Here is a 25,045-nt window from a genome sequence, read left to right as displayed (position 1 = left end):
AACACATAGCTCTGTCCTCCAAGAGAGGCGAATGGCCAGGGGTGTGCTGCTGCTGCTGCCGCCGCCACTGCCTCCTCTGGACCACCCAACATCTGCTGCCTGAAGTGACTGCCTCAGTCTGCCTAATGGTAGGACCAACTCTGACATCCGTTTTCTATCTGTAAGTAGGAAAAGACAGATATGGCCCAAGACAATTTGGTGGTTGAGGCAGAAAATCCAATTGGTGCTCCCATAGTAGTAAGAATATAAACCAAATAATTGACAATATCCTGCCCTTTAACAGTATCCCAAAATTGGTGACCAAAGTGGGCTGCCTCATCTTGAAATGGTAGGACCAGTCCTGGGAAAGGAATTAGCAGCTGGGGCAACTGTACTTTTATTCTCTCCCCCCCCCCCCACATAGAGCAGAGGGGAGCTGATGATGCAGTTTGATATCAGCAGCTGGCTTCTGATTCTTTTCAGTCGATCTTCTATTTGTTGGCCAGTTGACATAGACAGCCAAGGTATCCTGGGGTAGTTTAGGCAGCTGTGAGGATTCTCTGTGGGAGTTCTGCCAAGCTGACAATGTAAAGTTTTGATTATCAGGAGAAACTGATACTTGTCCTTGTGAAGTAACTTGCCAGAGCTGATCTTTCATCCAACATCTACAACTAGCCTCAGTCTCTTTCTAATTTGAATGACTTCACATCAAGTGCCATTTTCTAGCACAAACCTCTGGCACACAACCTAAACATGGTTCACATGACTGCTACCCATGTGTCATGGTGTGTGTGTGTGTGTAAGTAACAATATGCAGCATGATCTCTGATGGCTTTATTCTCCAGCTCTTCCTCCCTCCCCCTTTCCCTGGAGAACTGGGTCTATTATATAAAGCTCCCAAGGCCTTTAGAGAAAATGTGAGGATTGCTGCTTTTCTTTCAAATATAATATAATCTGAGGGAGAGTGGAAAAAAGTAGTAAAAAGTCAAACTAATTTTGCTCTGTGCTGTAGTTAACTACTGTTAATTGGAGAATGTTGCCTCTGTACTCCTTTCCCTTTTTAAAAAAAGCCCAAGTCATAGTTCATCAAATATCTTATATTCCTGAATGTGTCTTTCCATTTTTTCCAGGATATGAATGAAATGTTGAACATTCAAGAAGAAAATGCTCTTGCAGAATGTATTTTGTTTTTAATAAAAGCTGTTTAATTGCATTTACACAGTGAATCTTTGTTGGTGTGCAACTCTTTCTACCTGCAAACCACTGTAAGCTGTGATCTGAAGAACTACTTTAGCATGTTCAAGGGCCTGCACGTGCTCTGGAAGAATTTTTTTTATAAACGTTCTATGAACAGCACCTGCCTCCACATTGTATTACAAGCAAAGACCTCAATCCAGCTTTAGTTGCAACGGCATCCAAAGATGTATCCAGCCAGTTCAACGGGGCCCGCCCAAAAGATTACCACAAAACAGATGCAAATATGGATTCAGACTCATACATATCTGTGCACATAAATCTTTCTCACTAGATCATGGTGAACTATTTGCCCTGAGGCATGGATGTCTGCTTTCCAAGAACAGCAGGTCCAAACCCCCAATCCCAGATGGAACTAATCACATGATTCTTTGGATCCTGGTATTTTCATAGATTTATTTGCTTAGGTCAGAGAGCATAATGGCAATGACAGTAGAGACAATGAACCTACAGCACTGAAATTGTGTATTTAAATTGGGAATAATTCTTCCCATCTCATAAGTAATATGTTAGCATATAATGTTGGGAGATGTGGAAAGTTAAATCCTATAATATGTGAGCATTACCCTAACCTGTTGGCTTACCTTTATTCTCTTCCTCTGGCTAGGAAACTAAAAGCTCTGCTGCAAGGTCCATCTCAGGTACCTAGCAGCTTTGCAAGCTGGAGGAGATGGCGATGGTGGTAGGAGCAAGTGAATAGGGAGGGGCAAACTCAAATATCAGAATTTGGGTGGTATCCAATGTTAATTGGCTTAAGTCCCATTCATTTCAATAGGCCTGCTCTAAGTAGGAGTAACAATGGATGCAACCCAAACATCAATAGAAAAATAGAACTCAAACAATGTTTACAGCACAGTGAGCTCTTTTTATATACTACATGTGCCTTCAGCCTAAAGGATTGCTTTCAGGGCTTTGGTGTTTAGAACATTTGTGGATTGAGTCCCTTTTCAGTAGGGTATTTGTGCAAATTCTGGACAAAAATATGGTTCTCTCACTGTAGGTAGATGTAACTAATCTATATACAAGTACTCAGCTATGACTTTATATAGTACAAGGTGTCATATTAACTTTGTACTCCATCAGAGTACGCCGGCAGTTGTGGCGATAATGCCTTGGGAAATTATTAGAACTATACCAATTTGTCTACTAGAAACATCATCCTTCTCCCAACTTCTCCATCCTGTTCCCCCTTCCCCCTTTTTAAAGAGTAATATGTTGGATTCAGGCAGTTAGTTGTATTGCTGCTGTAAGCTGATATCGTCTTATATGTGCATGCAGGTATTTGCGTCTCCAAACAGTTAAGCCTTGGGATAAACGGTGACAGCTTCATATCCCTCCGGGGGCCTCATGCGAGCCCGTGCATGGGTTTCGCAGTATAATTGCCCCTCCACAAAGAAGTAGCCTTTCTGCTTCAGGTTGAGGTTGCAGTCGGAACACACGAAACATTCGGGGTGCCTGTGCTTATCACGTGCCTTTACTACTGGGCCACTGTTTATCAAAGAGAACCAAGGGGGGGAGGGAGAATAAAATAAAACAACTTCAGTTCAATAAAGACATCATGAATACGATATAAGAACAAAGTTTAGAAAAATTACAATATGACTAGAGGCCTGCAGCCTAAGGTTTGTCTGGTTAATGCAAACCAATGTGTGAACGTCAGCCTTTCTTTCCTCTGCGGGTCCCTCAGCGTGATCCTATGCTCCATTACAGGCCTTCTGCATAGTGCAGGTCCTTTAGGCACTCTATACTAAGGTTGAATTTTAGTGAGCTTGTAAAATCAAGAAGCTTTGCCAACATTACTTTAGAGCAACACAGGAGATGCAGACGTTATTTATAGTGTTGCCCCAAGCTGTCAGCTTGTAACCTTTTAAAAGTATGTTCTGCTATGAAAATGAAACGAATGAATACAGATGGGTGATCTAAAATAGTAATTTGGAATGTGGGATTGTTTAATTTGTAAGTTATCTTTAACGTAAACTTAAAGACTTAGTGCTGGTGTTTGATTTTTTCCTTTCTTCATGCTCCCCCCCCGCCCCGCCCCGTCAAGTCTTTTAAATTGTAAGCCTACAGGCAGGGACTTACTTTCTTTCTTTTTACTGACTGCTTTCGGAGACTTTTTGGCTGAAGAGCAGGGTTAAAAAGCTTTCCATAATAAATACATTTTTGTTTAATATCGTGAAAAAGAACTCCCTCCAATTTTGCTCCCACTAGACTGGAGTGAACTCCTTCGAAGATTTATGCTATGAATCTATTATAAGTAAATACATTTTCTTACACAATTCCATTTCCACACTTGTCACACAAGGGCACCTTTGGCACACTTCCCCCAGGGGCAGCCGCTTTTGTTACTGGCGCTCTCACACTTCTTGTACCAGTGGGCCGCCCATCTGAAGAAGGAAAAAAAAAAGATGCTACTTCTGTTTACAGAACTGTACAGATTCTAGAACTACTTACACATTTCTCAAATTAAAGCTTTAGAATTAATTTATAAGCATTTGTTTGTGTCACCGTGTTAGCATTTCTTGGATATAATAGCCTTTCCCTTACTAATAACAGGTGAATGTTTTAGAGCCAAAGTTTGCATGCATAAAACTATATGCCATTTCTTTAGTATTTATTTATTAAGATACATTGCCATAGTATTCTGCTGTTTGGATGCAGATGATGATGATGATCAAGGCAGCATCACAAAATTTAAAACATATACATTAAAAACCTATAGAGATATACAAAAGTTAAAAGTATATTAAACATATTCCAATATTAAAACATTTAAACATTTAAAATGACAATTTTAAAAAGTCCTTGACACAGATGGAGGTCCAGTTCATTCACCAAAGGCCTGCCAGAACAGAAAAGTCTTCGCCTGCCTCCTAAAGCACATCAGGGAGGGAGCCAGTCTAGTTTCCCTGGGAAGAGAGTTCCAGAGTACTGGAGCAGCCACCGAGAAGACCCTCTCCCACGTTCCCACCAGGCGTGCCTGTGAAGTTGGTGGGACTGAGAGAAGGGCTTCCCCTGAAGATCTTAAAACATGGGCAGACTTCTAAGGGATCATACGATCTTTCAGATAACCTGGTCCCGAACCGTATAGGGCTTTATAGGTCATAACCAGCACTTTGTATTGCGCCCGGAAACAAACTGGAAGCCAGTGGAGTTGATTTAACAGGGGAGTTGTTTGCTCCCTGTAATGAGCCCTGGTCAACAATTTGTAATTTTTCCTCACAAGAATAAACGAGTTAGATCCAAATTTAGTCATACTTTGTGTAATCCACTGAAATCAATGGAACTTAAGTTAGTCATGACTAAGTGTTAATTTCAATGAGTCTACTCTATGTATAATTAAGGGTGTAATCCTATCGCCGTTCAGACAAAAAAATTCCTACAAGTCGCAGCATTCCCCAGCCAGTACAGCTAGCTGGAGAATGCTAGGAGTTGTAGGGCTTTTTATTTCTCTGTTGAAGCACGCATAGGACTGCTCCCTAAATTTCAATCTAACCCAATGTGTTTTAAACATTGGCACTCTCATCAAAATCAGTGGGTTTAAAATGTTTAAATCTGCTTATTTAGGACCTAAACAAACATACCACAAGAATACATGATTAGGATCTGCCATGGATTTCTCCCCCACCCATTTATGATCTTTTTTTCTTTTTTTAGCAGGGCATGTGGCTGCTCTGAAGATGAGGAAATGGTGCTGAGGGAGGGGATGGATATTTAAAACTTCCTTCCCCCACTGTTTCCCCATCTCAATCATGCCTCCTGTTGTTCTGGGGGAAGGGGTGGGGAGAGAAATATGAAGGTGAGGCTAAGAAACCTGTGCTATTTCCTCATGGAAATAGCACCTTTAGAGGAAGTGAATTTACTGAGAAAAAGGCAGAGTAGGAAAGGGTTCAAAAGCTTCCCTCGGTGACATTTTCTCATCTTTAAAGTAGCAAGATAAGGCTGTTAATTTGTACAAAAACAGCAGCAACAAAAGGGGGATCCTAATTACAGAACTTTCATCTAGCTTGCTCCTTAGTTTTAACTATTTAAATACGCTTGCAAAATGTTGGTGATTTCCTCACATCTTTTAAGGTTTTGTTTTTTTAAATAGGCTGAGTGTGGGTTGGGTAGAGTTGGTGAAGACCTGCGTTTGTTGCTCACTTTCCCCATCAAGCAACTGCAAACAAACCTCTGCTCTTCCCCCAGGTATTTAAAGCAGAGATCCCAGTTGTAATTCATCAGTTGCTATTTACTAGGTTATGTAGGTGCCATGTGCCTATTTAGGCCCAAACGTATTATTTATTAAGTCGCAATCATATGCATGTTTAGGGGCGGGGGGAAGAATTCCCACAACTCCCAACATTTCCCGGCCAGCCACGCTGGCTGGGGAATGCTGGGAGCGTAGAATTTTTTTTTGTCTAAGTATGTATAGGATTGCACTGTTATTTGATTTCTACCCTGTCTTTCTATCAAAAGTAAAAAAATGCCGCTCAGGGTGGCTAACAGTAATAAAACCAAGATTAAAAATAAACTTAATTAAAACAACCATAAAAACAAATAAATTAAAACCACAATTGAAAAAACACAACAGTCTAAGTGAAGACAGATATAAAAAACTAAAGCTAACCAGATTCATCAGAGACCATGTCCTGGAGTATCTTAAAGGAACCGGACTGACGTGGTTGACTAGGTCCTTGCTGGTCATCATGTAGAAGCCTATAAACATCAGACTGGGGCACTGCAGCTGGTACTGGGTCACTGCAAAATCAACGGATATTAAATAAAGACAGAAGGAGAATGCAGAATAGAAGGAGGAAACATTAGTATACCAGCCTATGAAATATACGTGATATTGAGTTACAAACTACTATACAGTATAGATTTTTCTCCCCAAAAAGCTACTTCTGTTATGCCCAGGGCTTTGGGTTTGCCCATTTCCCCCCTTCAAAGATCAGACATACCCAATACCAAATCATAAGCTTTTTAAAGAACTCTCTCCTTGATTTCAGAAGAAGTATGCTCCATACTGTTGTGGGAGGGGGCTGCTGTTTAAGAAGTCCGAATCTAATTTGACCAGGGAGAACTAACTCCATGATTCTTTGGATCCAAGCCACAGCCTGAATTCCTTTAAAATGTTTATCATACTTGCATTTTTTTTAAAAAAAATGAGAATAGTACTAGTGGATAATGTTAGAGGCAGAGCATGGTCTGCCAAGATTTATGGAGAACTAATCTAGAGCTCCGAGTGTGAAGTTCAGACGTTTGATTTCCTGAACTCACTTTCAGTGGGGAGTCGAATAACCTCTCTCTCTTATAGTATGTCCTGTGCTACTGATTAGACTCTATACTGCATAGTATACAGCATTGAACTTGGGAAGCTATTATTCAGACAAGCCCAAATGTTACAGGTTGTTCCTTTACGCAAAATATATTTACCCCGTCTCTCTTTCTACAGCTTTTGCTCAAAGCAGCTAACAAAACATTTTTAAAAAAAACAAGTCCTTGTTTTAAAAAATAACCTATAACACATCCATAAAATTAGCAATCCAGAAGTAGCAGCAGAAGATCATAACATTTAACTGAAGAGAAAATAAAGTGGTCCAACTGGCACCTAGCCATGCAATCTTACATATGTCTACTCAGAAGTATCGCCCTCTGAGTCCAGTGGGACATACTCCTGGATAAATGGGCATGGGATGATACAAGTGCCAAGCAAACACATCAGGGGAGGGTATTCTACAGATAGGGCACTGACACAGAGAAGTCCTTGTCCCCAACTTCTGAGGGTGAGAGCACCCAGAGTAATGCATCTCAAAATATAAGGCACAAACAATAAAAACAGGTTTTATACCCAATCCTATTCATGTTTACTCAGATGAAAGTCCCACTGTGTTCAGTGGGGCTTATTCCCAGGTAAGTGCACATAGGATTGTAGCCTAAAACATGTTTTATCAATAAATGGAAATTTTAAAAGCTTTCTGTTGGTTGCAAGAGAAATCACAGCTAACCATTTTAGATTTAGGTCTTGATATGGAAAGCCATCATGAACACGATTGGAATTTCCCACAGGAGAGTGAAGGCTAGCATTAGATACTAGACACAAAATACTCCAGGGCAATAAGATAGGCATTTTCAAATTCATGTCTAGTGAAAATAAACCTCATCAACAGAGACATCTCAAAGCTCTTTTTACTGGAGTGGTTCCCAAAAGCATGTTTGCCACTACTTGTAATATGATAAATGTACTTTTAGCCCAGGATTCCAAAATGGGTAAAGTCAGTTCACTTACTAAACACCCCAGTGAATCACATCCAGACAATGAAGCAACTTTATCAACACACAAAGTTTTAAAAGTTTTAGAAACTATTAATTTGGCTATGTACTTCAGTGCAAATGATGTTGTTGCTTTGTTATTGGTTCAATCTAGTGAGGTTTTCAATATCCTGTCATTTTAAGGTGATTGCATTTAGGTTAAAAGAGTTTAGCCTTAAATATAACATTTCTAGACCTTTTACGAAGTGGTTAATGACAAATTAAAAATACAACTATAAAATAAATCAAATTAAAATAGCATAAAACCAATAATGTTAAACTAGATAGCTCCCTGATGCACGTAAGGAGAAAAACAATGACTGCCTCAAATTATTCTATGGCCCTTATAAGAAATGTTACCTGTTCTAAAATGTAACAGTACAATAATGGATATCCCTTGTTTCTGAACACAATTCCAGTAACAGACACTAGAGATTCAGCACCTCCTTTACTAACCATGTTTAAAATTTGGCAATTTCCTTTTGAAGCTTTACAACCTTCCAGAAAGAGAACAAAATTTTGCCAGCTGATCAATGCAAAGTCGAATCCTATGCATGTTTTCTCAAAAGCAAGTCTAACTGTATTCAGTGGACTTTACACTCAAGTAAGTGTGAATAGGATTGTAGCCTCAGACTGCAATCCTAAATGCACTTACTAGGGGAAAGTTTTTGAACATACTCAGACTTATTTCTTAGTAAAATGTATAGGACCGTATTACACAAATCTTTTGTTGGTTGATAGCCTTTTAAAAGTTTATACCAACTGTAAACTGGCTTTTGAACTGAATACCTCAACAGTATAGCCTAGAAATGGGCAATTACATTGATGCCCTGAAATGTATCAAGACTGTGTAAGCAGCTTTTAGTGATGAGAAGAAAAATGGAATATTCTCTAGGTAGTATATACCATAAGCATCCACATTTGTTTGCACAGAACAGACATGATTTGCTTCCAGTCAGAGCGCTGCTAGCACCACCAATCAAAAGACATTGTCTGGGTTCAGACATCATGATAACCAACAGTGGTTTAAATAGTCAATGGTTGGTTATTTAACCCACTGTTGGTTATTGTGTTGTGTGGAGGGATACTGTTAACCAACAGTTGGTTATTTGGCTGAAATAAACAACGCAAAAGGACCAACGCTGTGCAGAACACTAAGGCGGGAAGAAAGGGTAGGGGATGAGTGAGTCAACTCAGCATGAACAAATAGTCAACTCAATGCTGATCATAATCCACACCATGGTTGATTATTATCATGTTGTATGGGGAGTACCTCCTAGATAAACAACTGTCGAGTTGATTATTACCCCACCATTGACTACTGTGTTGTCTGAATGTAGCCCTTACGTAGCTGTTCTGCCTTTTCCTCCTTCATGGTTTTTTTTATAGAATGAAAAAAAGAAGTGGAAAACATAGGAGGGTTACAAGTTGAAAACAACTTTGTGAACCTTTGGTAAAATTCCATGAATTGGGCAGGTGACTGCATGACAAAAGTCTTCTCTGGAAGCACCCTTAGAACAAAGGAGATGTAAGCCTATGCGGCAGGGTCTTGCCATTTACTATTTTACTCTGTACAGCACCATGTACACTGATGGTGCTATATAAATAAATAATAATAATAATAATAAGGGTTGTTGGGCTTAGGGAACTCCAATGAGATATAAACGCTCTTACATTATCTGCTCTCTCATCTCCTGTTGTTTGGAAGCAGTGTACAAATTTGAAAGCTGATGAATATGAGCAGTTCAGATAAGATTAACAAGACAATCCCCAAGTTACAGTACATTTTGTCATCCTGTACTACATCTCCCATGAAACGTTATCACCAAGGCTGCAATCCATATCCCATTGAAAATCAACAACAAAATGGGCATTGGGTAAATTTTCACGTTGCACATTGACTTTAAAAATGGACATGAGTCAGTATATTTAAAAACTTAATGACTAATGAAGCAAATAACCGATCATGGCAGCATTATTCATGCATTAGGAAATTTGCTAAGCACGCATGGTGGCTCCAATTACCTTATTGGGGTTGCTTCCCCCAGTGCTGTAGAAACCTGCCCCTGCAGTGTTTCCATAATATTGTCATCTGAATACAACTGCATAGGTGTGTTAAACTGAGCATGTACAATCTTGACACCAGGAAGCTCCATTTCTAAGGGAATGTTGGGGGCCATCTTAGCTGCAGCTTTCAACTCAGTAGGACAGATAGTGCTAACAGTGCTAACTGAAGAGGGTGTGCTACGTCCACTGCCGCCGTCAATACCGGAAGGAGTACTGCATCCACTGTGCCAAAAACCGGTACACAAAAAATATGTGATGCGAACCAGAGAGAGATAATAAAAAGAAAATAAAAAGAGTAGGAGCAGAAGCATTCTCAAGAGCGATGAAAGAGACAAAATGAACCAAATGCAAGAAAAAGAGACCAAAATCAGATCTTGTAAAATTCTTCTTTTTGTTTTCTTTCTTGCTGTATATAATCTGCCATAAATTTAAAGAGGTGGCAACTAGCATGCCAAATTTTCCATGCCTTGTATTTCATCAAAATTTGATCCAGTCTCACACTACCCCTTTCAACACATAATTATGTTAAGGCATGACACAGGTTAATAATTCCTGATGTCAGCATCAGAAAAAATCATTTAGAAATTAAATCTATTTTGCCACATTTTAATAATTCTTAATAATACTGACATACTTTCACCCTAGATCATATATACCGTAGTCCCTAGGTATGTCTGTGATGCTTTCATAAAATTGCAGCAAGACCAGTATAATTTGTTCTCTAACAATGCACTGGAGTAATGATAACTAAGCCAGCATGCTAATACAGCAAGTCTAAAGATCAGGCTGCTAATTATTTAGACTTTGATGCCACAGAAATAGTTCCAACACATATTCTTGCATTTGTTTCAGATTGATGAAGGAGGCATGCTTTTGCCATTTTTAACTATAGCGTCTCCAATTTTCAATATTCAATGGTCCAAAACAAAAACTACATAAACTGGGAATGCAGTATTTACAGTTGATCCCATTTTTTTTTCTTGGCTGAGAATTGCTGTGTGGCACAATCTTATCACGATAGAAGAAGCTGTGTTTACAAACCAGATAGAAAGCCATTGGAAACCTACCATACTGAATGTTAGTGTGAAAAAAAAAATATTTTCAGTTTCATCAATTGTATTTCTCCCCCCTAATACTTAAAAGCAGGGAATGTTTAAATTAGATTGATTTATTATTCAGATTTATATACCACTTTCCACAGAGGTATCAAAGCAGCAAATAGACAATTTTAGATAATAATTTAGATCATTTACCTGATCTAAAATACCCTCTGCAGCTAGTAATAGCCATACACCTTTTATCAGCTTAGGCTGATATACCAGCTGCGCCCTTATCTGGACAGAGATAGCCTAGCTACAGTTATCCATGCTCTGATAACCTCTCGTTTGGATTACTGCAATGCGTTATACGTGGGGCTGCCTTTGAAAACGGTCCGGAAGCTTCAGCTGGTACAAAACAGGGCAGCCCGTTTACTAACAGGGACTGGTTGGCGAGATCACATCACGCCAGTCCTTTTACAACTTCATTGGCTGCCAGTCCAAGTCCGGGCCCGATTCAAAGTGCTGGTATTGACATTTAAAGCCCTAAACGGTTTGGGGCCAGGTTATTTGAAGGAACGCCTCCTCCCATATGTACCTACCCGGACCTTAAGATCATCTACAGGGGCCCTTCTCCGTGAGCCCCTGCCAAAGGAAGTGAGGCAGGTGGCTACTAGGAGGGCTTTCTCCGCTGTGGCACCCCGGTTGTGGAATGAGCTCCCCAGAGAGGTCCGCCTGGCGCCTACACTGTACTCCTTTCGTCGCCAGCTGAAGACCTTTTTATTCACTCAGTATTTTAACACTTAATTTTAACTTAAATTTAAATTATACTGTTTTAACTCTGTATTTTAACCTTATATCAATTTTGCTGCGTGGTTTTATCCTGGTTGTGCTTTTTATATTGTATTTTGTATTTGTATTTTTAACTTGTTGGTTGTTTTATGATGGTTTTAATTTTTGTGAACCGCCCAGAGAGCTTCGGCTATTGGGCGGTATAAAAATGTAATAAATAAATAAATAAATAAATAAATAAATAAATACAAGGGTGGTGGGGGAGAATACAGGTACAGCATCTCTACCTCTATTATTTATTACACTTATATACTGCTCCCATAGCCAGGGCTCTCTGGGCGGTTTACATAATTATCATCAAGAATTCTTGTGGTTAGGGAACCTCTATTTCCCTCCTGCTCAGCAAATGCTTCCGGTAGGATTTATTTAAATCAGGTAAGTGGCATAAAGGGAGAAGATTCAATATCCCATCCCCTAAGTGTTGCTGTTATAATAAAATTCAGAGCCACCAATGACTCTCGTTAAAGTTTAAAAAATGGCTGGGGGAGCCAGTCATCGATCTCTGGTGGTGGATGTGGTTAGGCCCTGATTTCCTCAATCAATCTTTTCCTTTCTAGGAGGAAGTCATCCAATGAAGGTGATGTAATTTGCTAAAATTCACTGTACATTGATGAGATTCTGTAAGAATCTTTGGGCAATACTCTAGTGCCTCTTATGCTAGAAGTTAGAAGAAAGGATGACCAAATGACAGGGTTTTTTTGGCCTAGTCAATGGAAAGAAAGTGTTCCCTAACCACAAGAATTCTTGATGATAATTATGTGGTATGTTCTGCTTCCTGAACATCTTAATTTATTTTACCTACTGGTGAGTTTAGAAAGGGAGTCTAAAAGTAGATCTGAATATTGCAGGGAGCAGTGACAGAGAATAGGTGCGGGATCAATGGGGAACTTGTACATTTCCCTGCAAGTTGAGATGGACATTATGTGCTCAGATCATACATTTCATAGTAGCGAAGATGTGAAAGTTCCTCTCTTGGATGTTAATCTGGAAATACAAGAGTGAATGCAAAATCCGCTTGCACGTCTTCTGTCACTGCTTACTTATAATGTGTGAAGCTGCTCTTAAGGCTGTGAGCTTATTTAGCAGAAAAGTAAATGCAATAGAAATAATCATTCTGAATTCTGAATTAATGCACTCTGGGTCTGGAGTGCAAATACTACAATGACTGTGCAATCCTCCTATGCATATTTACTCATAATACACATACCTCTATTCTTACTTCTGAATAACTAGGCATAGGTTTGTGCTGTCAGACTGCAATCCCATTCACATTTACTAGAGAGTAAGTTCACTGATTTCAATAGGGCTTATTCCCAGTCTCAGGTAAGTGTGTATAACTGCAGTCTTAGGTTGCAATTGTGGGCTCTCCCACACTAGAGGCATTCAATAGGCAGCTGCACAACCATCTGTCAGGTATGCTTTATGGTGGATTCCTTGAGCAGGGGGTTGGACTCGATGGCCTTATAGGCCCCTTCCAACTCTACTATTCTATGATTCTAAATCCACTTAAGCACCACTGAACTCAGTGGGGGTTACGTCTGAGTAGACATGCATAGGAGTAGACATCCAAAATTTGGTGAACACCAACAATCCCAGTTTTCAGGAATAGCTGAAATCAAATTTCTATCTCGCTGCTTTGGTGGGTGTTGACAAACACATATAGGTGATTGTCAGCATCTCCTGGTATATCTCAGTTTTCAGACTTTCTCAAAATTAATCTTGTTATTGTCACAATTCACAGGTGAATGTCAACATCCACTAAATTTTAGGTGACAAATATTACCGAAGCTTATTGACAGCTTTTTCTGCCTCATGGATCCTTTTTCAAAATTTCCTCATCAAGATGTAGACCCGTCTTCCCTCAACATTGTCATGTGGAATTTATGTAGGACCATGTTGTCATACAGTTTAAGAAAATCACATTCCTTACCATCAAAGGCAAGACAAAGAATTCCAGAAGAGCCTCACATGGCCCAAAGCAAGTATGCAGTTTGACAGTTGCCAGATCACTCAGCCAAATATCCATACAAGGGGACAGCCATGCAGCCACGTGCCGTTGCTCAGAAAGAAAATCTGGACCCATGTTCGGCAGCCATGAGCAAAACTTGCCAGTATGTTTGGTGTTAGCTCCAAAAGCTGAAGTACATTTTTTAAAAGCCATGCATAGATGCTGTTACAAGCAACAGGGCACTCTCCCACTAGTGCCACGGAGAGAGAGAGAGAGAGAGAGAGAGAGAGAGAGAGAGAGAGAGAGAGAGGGAGGGGACAGCAATTAGTGAATTATGTTAGACATCTACCATCAGATCTTGTCTTTCGTTAAACTCTAACATTTTACTCAGCATGGAATTGTTATTCTCAGCCCTTGTTCCTGAAATACTTAATTTGACCAAAAGAGAAAAAACCAAACAAGAGCATATGTGCTTGATTTGTTATACATTACATCATGAACTATCGCTTACTTTGGGGTTGTAAACATTGGTAACTTCTTCCTTAATTTTAGTCCTCAAATTACATCCTCCATAATCCTACAGTTTGCTAAGGAATCCATGGCCATCTGTAGTACCCTGGAAGGCCAGATCTGGCCCGCAAGCCTGAGGTCTGCACCCATGTTCTAGCCCATGAGACCTATGGAGCAACTGGACATTTGGGTCTTTCATTCTCCCTTCTAGCCTAACAGCCAAACATCATAGTATCCTTATAGAGACTATCCATGTGGTCTCATATCTGCTGCTGGCTCTGGGCCAGAACAGGCACCCGTGGCACAATACGTATGCACATTATTCTTTTTTTTTTTTTTTAATTACAGTCCTTTAAATGTGTAAACATTATGTTAGATTTCAATTTTCTCCTGGCATGGAATACACCAAGATATTGGCTGCATTCAGAAAACATGATAACCCACACTCAAGGGTTGAGCATGGGTTGGGTTTGGGTTGTTGCTGGAACATGGGTTCTAATGTTGTCTGAACCCAGCTGTGCTAACACACCATGGTTTGTTAACTACAAACAACCCACAGTTCACAACCCAACAATGTATTTGAAAACGCATTTGTTTTCAATAGCTTTTGGTATTTTAGCTTGATTTACTGTTCTTATTACTATGATTTTTCTCTTATTTCTGCTTTGAGACCCCCTTTCCTCCCTTCACGTGTTTTAATGTGATTTTAGATTGTAAGCCTCTAGGCAGGTTATCGCTGTTTTATTTGTATATTTTGTACAGCACCAAGTACATCGTTGGTGCTATATAAATAAATAATAATTTTATTTATTTATTTATTTAAGGATTTTTATGCCGCCATTCAGCCAAAAAAGGCTCTCATGGCGGCTTACAAAAGTATTTCTTGACAACAACAAATGATGGGTTCTCTTCATGGATTGTTCATGGTTAACAAACCATGATTTGTTAGCATGACTGGGTTCAGACAACACAATAAACCATGTTTCAACAACAACCCACAGTTCAATGACAACTCACATTCAACCCCTGAGTGTGGGTTATCATTTGTCTGAACCCAGCCATTATCCGATGCAAGATCTGTCGAATCTAACTGGATTTGGGGGATATTACTGCTTGGCAGATGGTTGTAACCTTGAGCAATATTTCCACTAAATATATTCCATTTCACTGTTATTCTCCATGATATAAGAATCAGAACCCACTTCTGTTTGGGAATGGCATTCTGATTTAAGGTTTATATATGCTTTGAAGCAAGCATTTTATTCATTAGAATGCTTTACAACTGAACATACTGACATAGCAATGTTACTGTTTTCAGTTGAATTGTGAGTAATCATTAAACACACCATGCATCCAGTTACAGATAGAATTTATAACCTGCTTGGGCCTGAGACTACGAAAGGTTTGGGCCGAATATTATGCTTGTGTTCAAAGTAGCCCATGTCCTGGAAAAAAAGGAAAGGGTTACAAAAAACAACATTCAGCAAGTCACCGTATATTTGTTTCCAGAGAAGATTAGTTAACACACGTGTAGCAAATTACTGGGCTGTAAGTCATATAGTAGTAGTATTAACATATCTGCTGTTATTGTGAGAAAGAGAGCAGTGGGCACAATCAAGCCAAAATCAAGCACTTTTAAGGCTACAGACCTAAGCCCTCATATTAGGGAGTAAGTCCAATTGAACATAGTGGGATTTACATTTGAGTAAAACATGCTTGGGGTCAGGTGGCACATCAGTATCTCCCAATGAAATTAATAGGACTTGCAACCTGATCCTGTCCATGTTTGCTCAGAAGTAAGACAAATTAATCCTAATGGGATTCACTCCTGTTTGCATGTGTGTATATGTGCACACGCATAGAATTATAGGCTTCAGTGCTTAGCTCTGGCTAGATTGTGCTCAATGTTAAGAAAAGGATTTTGTGTAGTCAACCTTCTAGAAGAAAATAACTATAATATTGTTTTTGCCTACATGAATATGCATTTTAAAGTAAACGATTTTGAGAGCATTTCTTAAATTTTGGACACGAGGGAAGGAAAGAAAAAACATCAAGAGCTGGACTCAAAGGCATGAAACCCGGTATACAGATGATGCCACAAAAGAGCTTCTCACAACACAGTACTTACTTTTCAGATGAGCTAGGAATTAGGCCCCGCAGCTGTCCATGAAGAGCATCATGTATATTGCCAGATGAATACAGCCCAATTGGAGAGTTATAGGTAGAACTCACTACCTGCCTTTTGTCATCAAGGTTTGCTGCCGCAACAAAAGGCTGGGCCCTTCTGTTGTGAGCTGTACCAATAGGCTTGAACTCCTGTGCATAATAGGCAGACAAAATACACAAAGCTACAATGCACATTGAAGCCAATAACAAGCAAAAACTGGAAACATTGCTAATTATTAATAAAACACATCTTGCTGCCGCAAATTGACAACAGAAGCTTTGATTTAGTAAACCGCTAAGCAAGCATCCTACGATTTGTCACTGAAAATTTCACCCGTTGAATGCAGCAGAAAGGAAGGCACAATTCTAGAAAGGACCATTGTGACGTTACAGAGGAGGCATGGCCAAAATCAACGGCCTCCACACCTCTTCCTCCTCTCTTTCCCAGTAACGCCTAGTAGACCAAAATAAGGAAAGAAATGTGGCAATTGCACTGAAAGTTCTGCTAGTGGCAGCCAATGAAGTGAAGCAGGATGGGGGCGTGGCAAAAATTTGAGTTTAATGATATCACGCCACACATTTGAATTACTACAGGTTATGTTGAGAAGGGGAAGAAGAGGTGTAGGGCTGCCATTGTCCCAGCAATGGCACATCCGCTATACAATCTGGTTTCAGTCTTTGTCTCAGGTTAAAGTAAGGTTGCAATCTAATGCATATTTACTTGGGAGTAGGTCGCATTTAAGTTTAATAGGATGTAATTCTGAATAAACAGTTTCAGGATTAAACTGGGAAAAAAATTATTTTTGAAATTAAAAAAAATTAACATCGCCATTGTAAATATGAATTGGTAGTTTTCCCATATCCATATTTATGCAGAAAAATATCAGAGCCATAAATTTGGTTGTCCCAAAGCATGATAGACATGGGTGTTTAGGATGCCTGCTAGATTAATTTTTAAAAGTAGCTTTCTAACGAAAATATCTCAACAATTCTAAACTGAATGAGATTTAGCATGTAAGGAACTCAGTGGTATTTTCCCGATAATGTAGTGTCATGTTCTAAAAAGAATGCAGTAAATTATAGTGCTCATTGAAGCCAAGGATAAAATTGCCACAGAAATTAGTCGCAAGAAGGACTGACACAAAAAGACCTATGATGCACCTTGATCTACAGCATTAAATGCAATCCTATACATGTCTATTCAGAAGCACATCCCACTGAATTTAACGTGACTTACTCCCACGTAAATGGATATAGGACTGCCGCCTTAATTAAGCTGCACTATTAACTTGCTTGAATTATTTGGATTGTTGGATTGCTTTAATAGACTAGTGCTTAAATTATGCAAGCATCTCATTTGTTAATTCCTCCACTTGTTTCAACATAGTTTGTTCTGTAATTTGTTCTGTAGATACAAGCAAGTACAGGAAAAGCATAAAATCCTACATTGGGCACATCATTCAGTATCCTGAAAATCAAAACTGTAATTGAACTTCTTTCTTTCTCTTTCCTCCCCAAGTCTTTATGGTTGAGAAAGTATACTTGAATAAAATCTCAAATGCCATACTGGAGTTGAGAAAGATTTCCCCAGCTTTTGGGGATGGGTCATTAATGCTCTGTATAACTTTCCAGCTCCTCCCATGACTGGTAAAAGCAGACATCTACGACATGGTAATTTTAATGCACACTTTATCACTTTGAACAATTTATGAGTATTCAGCTTTTCTTGTTACAGAATTTGGGATGCCTGCCTTTGTACGTTTTAAATTCTGTGTGTATATGGTTCACACTGCCATGACTACATTCTGGAAAATAGGGGGTTAATTTATAGCAGAGATAGGGAATCTGTAGTCCTCCAGATGTTGTTGGATTTTGACAGACATCAGCCCCAGACTGCAAAGCCAATGGTCTGTCCAACAACATCTGAGGACCAGAGAATCCCCACCTTTGATCTGCACTATATGGATTTGGGTTATTGTAAGAAAGTTGTTACCTAGTAACCAATTAATTCCTATTCCTAGCATGCTGTGTAGGCATTCAGGTAAAACCCTCTGGTACAGTTCTCCTAGGAACATTGTACTTCAGAATGCAAGTGGAAGGTTGCATATCTGAATGCTCCCTCAAATGAAAAGGTTGCTGCATGTGGAAAGCTAGTATGCCAAGAAGAAAGGATGGAATGAATCACAATCTTCTCTCTACGATGCAACCTATGAGGGCTTTACTACAGGTTCTCCCTGCCCTACCAATACACACGAATGTGAAGGCCAGCTCTTAGCAGAAGCATTTAGGACAATGCAGTCACATTGCATTTAGTTCAACTAAACTGTTTGGGAACTTGGCTTTCCATTATTAACCATCACCTGAATAATATTACCAAATAAGAATATTTGGACACAATAAGAATATTGTGTATTCATTAAAAGAATACACAAAGCTTTATATCAATGCAGTTGGGACTTGCTTCCAATGAAATGTGTTTGGGATCCAAAAGCTCATGTCAAAGAATGCAAGTTTATTCCATATAGATAAAAACCACTTTAAATGCAAATTAACTGTGGAAAAAATGTATCATCAACTAAATTTTAATTGGATTAACAGATGAATTCTGAGATAGTATTTGATGTAACAGAATCACAGTTATAAGGTCTTATTATAAAAATGCACCTGTGTTGCTGCAACACAAGTTTGACTTAATGTTTATTTCTTGGAATATCATGAAATGCACAAAATGTAAATGGCAAAGCAAATAGCAGCATATATAGTCCAGCTCTTGTGTTTGTTGTATGCAATAAAGCTCGGAAATATGGCTGATTTGGCTAACAATTCATTAAGAATCCAAGACCAATTTTAAATAGTAATCACAGCATATATTTTATGCAACTTGACATAACTGTTAGGGGCAAAATCACACTGATAGTTATATTTCCTCAATATGGTGAACATTCTTTGCATTTTATAAGCATTAGAACAGTCTTTTCAAACAACTCATCAGTAGGCCTATTTATAGGGAATCAAGATATTCTTTAAATGTTAAAATGTCTGCTTTGGAAAGAGATCTCAATGTAAAAAGAGCTTAAATTTTAAAAGGCAAATAGTCAGTATTATATTTCTGGTTTTGACATTTTGTTGATATATTATTTTATTATTTAGATTGCAAACAATGTACAGTTCAATAACATTCTCATTATGTAAAAGTTAGTTTTCCAAATATTATTAGCATTCAGATTCACTGTATGGTGCCCTAGTAGATAGGAATCGGCATTTACTCCAGATTAATTAACTTAGAATAACTACCACCTCCAAGTGCGTAATCACAATCATTCTCATTTAGTGTCACGCACTAACCGTAAACATGCATTGAAGGAGTGAGACAAATCCTTTAATTACTTTTTTTAGCCCTGTACAAAATCCAACTAAACAGATCTGTGCATGTAAGTGGACTTCCTTCCACCCATGTGTGAGTTGCTGGATTGGAAACTGTGCTGGCCGTAAGTCATACATCTGCGTGAGGATGCAGTCTATTTTCACACTACATTTTTGGAATGGAATGTGTATCCACTTGGCTCAGCAATACTACAAACGAGAAAGGTCTTGGAATTGTTGTAGATCGCAAGCTGAATATGAGCCAACAGTGTGATATGGCTGCAAGAAAGGCAAATGCTATTTTGGGCTGCATTAATAGAAGTATAGCTTCCAAATCACGTGAGGTACTGGTTCCTCTCTATTCGGCCCTGGTTAGGCCTCATCTAGAGTATTGTGTCCAGTTCTGGGCTCCACAATTCAGGAAGGATGCAGACAAGCTGGAGCGTGTTCAGGGGAGGGCAACCAGGATGATCAGGGGTCTAGAAACAAAGCCCTATGAAGAGAGACTGAAAGAACTGGGCATGTTTAGCCTGGAGAAGATAAGATTGAGGGGAGACATGATAGCAGTCTTCAAATACTTAAAAGGTTGTCACACAGAGGAGGGCCAGGATCTCTTCTCGATCCTCCCAGAGTGCAGGACACGGAATAACAGGCTCAAGTTAAAGGAAACCAGATTCCGGCTGGACATCAGGAAAAGCTTCCTGACTGTTAGAGCAGTGCGACGGTAGAATCAGTTACCTAGGGAGGTTGTGGGCTCTCCCACACTAGAGGCATTCAAGAGGCAGCTGGACAACCGTCAGGGATGCTTTAGGGCGGATTCCTGCATTGAGCAGGGGGTTGGACTAGATGCCCTTGTAGGCCCCTTCCAACTCTGCTATTCTATGATTCTATGATTCTACTTTAATTACACATTAACACCTTTGGGAGGTTGTTCAAGAGTCCCGCTGACTTTCAGGAAGAGCTTTCAAGGGGCACAGGAGCTGCAGTGCGAAGAGGTGGAGTTTGAGAATCTCTAGGAGGCCTATAAATGTCTTATATGTGGCTCTGGGATCTCACCCATAGAGTTCTGATTATCCAACTATTTTAGATAAGAGGCTTGGTTGACCTAGATGCTTAAAAAACCATGCCGGGAAAGGTTCCATTAATTTTGTTAGCATAAGTTATGCCATACCCTCTCGTAAAATTACAGATTAGAGGTTGGAGCCAGATCTTGTCATACTTAGAGTAGACCCATTAAAATCAATGGGATTTAAATGTCAATGGGTCTATTCTGATTAAATCTGGATCCAACCTGAGGTAATTTTAACGGTTAGGCACATGCCCGCTTAATTCTGAAGAAAATATAACCAGGAAAAACAGAGTGACTTGAAGTAGATGTAAATTTTAAAAAATAACAGGAAGAAGAAAAACATCAGCATATTTCAATCTGTAAAATAAAAAGTGTCAGATCAAAAACAGCATTCCCTATAACCAAAGTAATATACAAAAGCTTTTTTGGGGAAAAATAATTTATTTACAACTACATTATGCACAACCAATGTTCAACATTTCATTGTTAAGCAATAATGTTTGGTTGCATCCTTAATAAAATGTGCTGTCTTAGGCATTCTAATATTAATCCAGCATGAGGTACACTGCATCAAGCAGGAAAGGGCATTTCATAAGACGGGGGAGAGACACCTCAGGCCCAGGATCCAAATCTGGTCCTCCTGGGTTCCCAATCTGACCTCCCAATATGCATATGAAATAGGCACATGGGTCTCCCAGCCCAAATGTGCAACCCTATCCCTGACATACTCTCTATTAGAACTAAATTTAGAATCAAAGACTCTGGATCTAAAGAGAACTCAACTGCCCATATAATGCCCATTGAATAGGACCTCTGCCACATTTCCGATCTTTGTTGTTATTAGGGATAAGAGTTCTGCTCACTTAAAAAAAAAAAAAAAAAAAATCCGAATATATAGCGCTGCGTAAATTTTGATGATCTTTTAAGAGACAGGGGGCCTGCATGCATTCTACAGGATCAATTCCCTTCGCATCTTTCATCATGGTTAAGCATTCTATCAGTACCCAAAGTAACCATGGCTAATGCTATGTACTCTATGTTTCCTCTCAATCAGGATTTGAAATGGGAGCCTTTAAAAAAATCTTATTATGAGGGAAGCAGTTCAGTATTATTCATAATTAATGTTACTGCCAAATGTAAAAGCCAGTCATGCATAGGTGCCTCTGTCTGTGTCTCTGTGGTATTTGCATCAGAATGGTGAGGGGGAAATATGTCATTATCTGAAATCCACTCCCAAGTTCTTAAATGTTATTAAGAATGTTACATAACCAGTGTGACAATCACTTTGACCCTAAATAAACGTGACTGAGGGAACAGTAGAAGGTCTCTGCCAGACCAAGAAAGAAAAGTCTCCCACAGAATTTTGTGATTTAAAAACGACAACTGGATGAGTTGGTAAATTTGTTTGGATTAGGTGTGATGCCATAAGGTATCCTCATGGATGCATCTATCCAGGACTCACTAGGATCTTGTTTTCAGTATCAGGGTTCCGCTACGAAACATGTGAGGTATTGACAGAACTTAATGCATGAGGATCACATTCACAGTAGATGTAAAACTGGATCATTTCCAGTGGTCCTTAATCCAAAATATTTGGAGAATACAGCTTTGTGTTGTCACTGATATTTTATTTTTATGTTAAATTGGAGATTAGTAACAAATGTTGGTAAGTATCTAAGAAACATAATGGGATTGCTGCTGATTTAAAATGATTGCTACCTGTGGTTCAGCTTCCAAGTTTACTTTGAATGGATGTGGCCTGCCATCTTCTGATATTTGCGGAGACCACAATTTCGTTTCTGCCCTGTAAGTGGAGAATGCATACAGTTTATTATGCCAGCCTACAATCCAAAACATTTCCCTTCATTTTAACACAGCATGATTTTTTTTTAATATATTACAAATTTAGACCACAATCCTATACCCAATTATCTGTGAGTAAGTCTCATTGAGCTCACTGGGACTTAATTCAGAGTAGACATGAATAGGATCGTGCTATTAATTTGCATATTAAACCTTATATAAGGAGTGGGTAATACCAAATTAATTAATAAAATTCTACTGAAAAAATAATGGGGTGGGGTGGGGGGAATAGGCATCCTTCAGTTTCTCTCTAGTAGGGACACTGACTCAGGGCAAAAAACAAACAAACAGGAAGACTTGTGAAGGACATATATGGCAATAAAGGTGTTTTTAACAAAAGAGAGCATGGAAGGAAATATTGGCCTAGTTCACACATAACGACAACCCAGAGTATGTGTTAAGTATTGGTTATCATTTAATTATGGACTGTCGTTAAATCATGGGTTGTCATGTGCAAACTCTGCACTATGGTTTAAGTACCTAGAGTTCACAACCCAACAACGAACCATGGGTTGTTTGTGTTTAACAACCCATAGTTAAAACCATAGTGCATGGTTCACATGTAATGACAAACCACGATTCAATGACAACCCATACTCAACCCATATTCTGCATTGTGCAGAATAGAATAGTTCAAACAAGAAAGGGCAATGATCTGCATCTAGACAAAGATATGTTGATTCTATCATACATTAAAATTAAGAGGAAGGTAAACTGTTGATCTATTGGTTAATGGTTGAGAAGAGCTATGATGTATTACGAACTGAGATAGAATTTAGAATCGGTTAATACAAAACCAAATGTTGATTTGGCATCGCCTACAGGTTTTCATGGATGTTGGCATTTGAATCAGCGACCTTTGGGCTGGTGACCACTTTCCTTGTACTGCACCTCACACTCATTGAACACATGAACCCTTGCTGAATAGCTTGTGCTCTTATCCGTCTATTAACTTCAGCTTCCATGCTATCACTCTTCTCATTCTCTTCTTAGGAACCCTAATTCTAAACATTTCTGGTTCAATTTCCAGCCTATTTTCTTGAGCAGCAGGTTAATCAGTGTCCATTGGGTCTTGATTGGCAGACTTATGCTTTCTCCCTGCTGCTATCTTGTTTGTGTCTCCATGTCTGCCCCCCCTCCACCCTACTAGCATTTCTTGTCCTCACATCACCCACTGAGTAACTGTGAGGAAATGTTATCTAATCTGTTTTTATGCTTTTTATGGCTTTAAATTTTGTATATTGGTTTTAATGTTCAGTGTTTTAATCTTTGAAAACTGTTCAGAGAGCTTCAGCTGTGGGGCGATATATAAATGTAATAAATAACAACAACAACAGGACTGGTAGATAGCCTGATCCTGTCACCACTTCCTGCCCTTTCCTCAAGAATAAGCTATTATTCTGTTTTGAACATATAAAGCGCAGTATTGGGATTGTTCAGAAATAAGTAGATCAAGCTAGAGCGAAATGCTCCCTACCCCCATTCCCATGCACAGAAGTCCAACTGGGTTAGCAGTTTATTTATTTAGAATATTTATAAACCGCCTTTCCTTCAGCGAGCCCAAGGCAGTAGTTGGATTTTACACCAACACTGGCAAGAACATTCTCCACCACACCTTAGGGAGCTCAACGCAGACCATTCATGGCTCACATAGAGCTTGGTACTCCAGCACCTCACCACTGCTGCCTGCCCTCATAATACATCTGCCACCTGGGGAGATCACATAACTTTACCTAATGGTAGGGCTGGCCCTGTGGATAGATTTTAGCAATTTGGGAGACACTCTGACACCTGCTATGCTCTTTACCAATGATGTACTTGAAAGGACCACCAAACAGACCTATTGTATAGGCATAGATTATTCAAGGTAGTGTAGGTTAGGCTGCTTTACTAAAGTTCAAGTGGATCACTGGGTCTTTTTCTGTGGGATTCATGTGCATTTGGCATCTCTGTGAAACAGATGTCGCTTTTTGAAAAAGTAGTTCTAACATTTTTTCACATGTTACTTTCATATGGAAGTAATTTCCACAAGTAGCTTGGTGTGTTTTAAAAGCAGCTCAAGAAACTTCCCAAGATTGACTGCATCAGAAAAAACCGGCCTTAGAACGGGATTGCCAATCATAACACATTGCCACAGATCACACCATTATGCTGGATGTACTTTATGATGTGCATCTATCTCTAGGAAGCCAGGCCCTGATATCTTTTATCAGTTCTGTGGCTACTATATGCAAGCATTGAATAATTGCAAACTTTAAATTTATATGGAAAACACTGAAACTTATTGTACTCTAAAGATATTGTGAAATCATACCTTTCAATCTTCAGACAGAGCTGATGTGATGCGGCTTTAATTCTCTCCTGTGCATCATTGTGAGTCATGTTCTCTGTGCCATAGCCATCAATAGCTATAATGATGTCACCAGGACACAAATTGGCTTGTGAAGCTTTGCTTCCTGGTGTAATCTGAAAGCAATACAGAATGCTTCTTTTAATCTATTTGTTGTCCTGCTGTTTGCTGATGTGTCTAATTCCATTTAAGGATCTGTATTAGTAATGAATGCCTGTGCTCTGTTAACTAGCTCCTCTTACAAAACCAATGCAATGTTCAACCCATTGTGGGAAAGTATTTTCTAGTGATGT

At 39.2% G+C, this 25,045-nt stretch overlaps 1 protein-coding gene across 3 annotated transcripts in view; it reads right to left on the bottom strand.

The window, feature by feature from the left end:
- Window positions 1-1,609: 1,609 nt before the first annotated feature.
- Window positions 1,610-25,045, bottom strand: part of PDLIM3 (PDZ and LIM domain 3) — a 35,426-nt gene continuing 11,990 nt past the window's right edge. Inside the window, exons 2-8 of one of the 3 annotated variants that reach the window (XM_063135632.1) lie at window positions 24,717-24,868; window positions 22,259-22,343; window positions 15,319-15,386; window positions 9,553-9,816; window positions 5,843-5,973; window positions 3,509-3,620; window positions 1,610-2,721 (exon numbers count right to left, since the gene is read on the bottom strand). In XM_063135632.1, the coding sequence (XP_062991702.1) occupies window positions 2,532-2,721; window positions 3,509-3,620; window positions 5,843-5,973; window positions 9,553-9,816; window positions 15,319-15,386; window positions 22,259-22,343; window positions 24,717-24,868 (1,002 nt within the window). In that variant the 3' untranslated portion in view covers window positions 1,610-2,531. Of the gene's footprint in view, window positions 2,722-3,508; window positions 3,621-5,842; window positions 5,974-9,552; window positions 9,817-15,318; window positions 15,387-16,069; window positions 16,258-22,258; window positions 22,344-24,716; window positions 24,869-25,045 lie in introns of all 3 variants that reach the window. The other 2 variants (XM_063135633.1, XM_063135634.1) reach the window with 2 other exon arrangements.

Source organism: Elgaria multicarinata, chromosome 10 (genome assembly GCF_023053635.1).
Source record: "Elgaria multicarinata webbii isolate HBS135686 ecotype San Diego chromosome 10, rElgMul1.1.pri, whole genome shotgun sequence".
NCBI lineage: Eukaryota > Metazoa > Chordata > Lepidosauria > Squamata > Anguidae > Elgaria > Elgaria multicarinata.
Note: the sequence above shows the minus strand (reverse complement) of the source record. Positions and strands in the feature narration are given on the sequence as shown.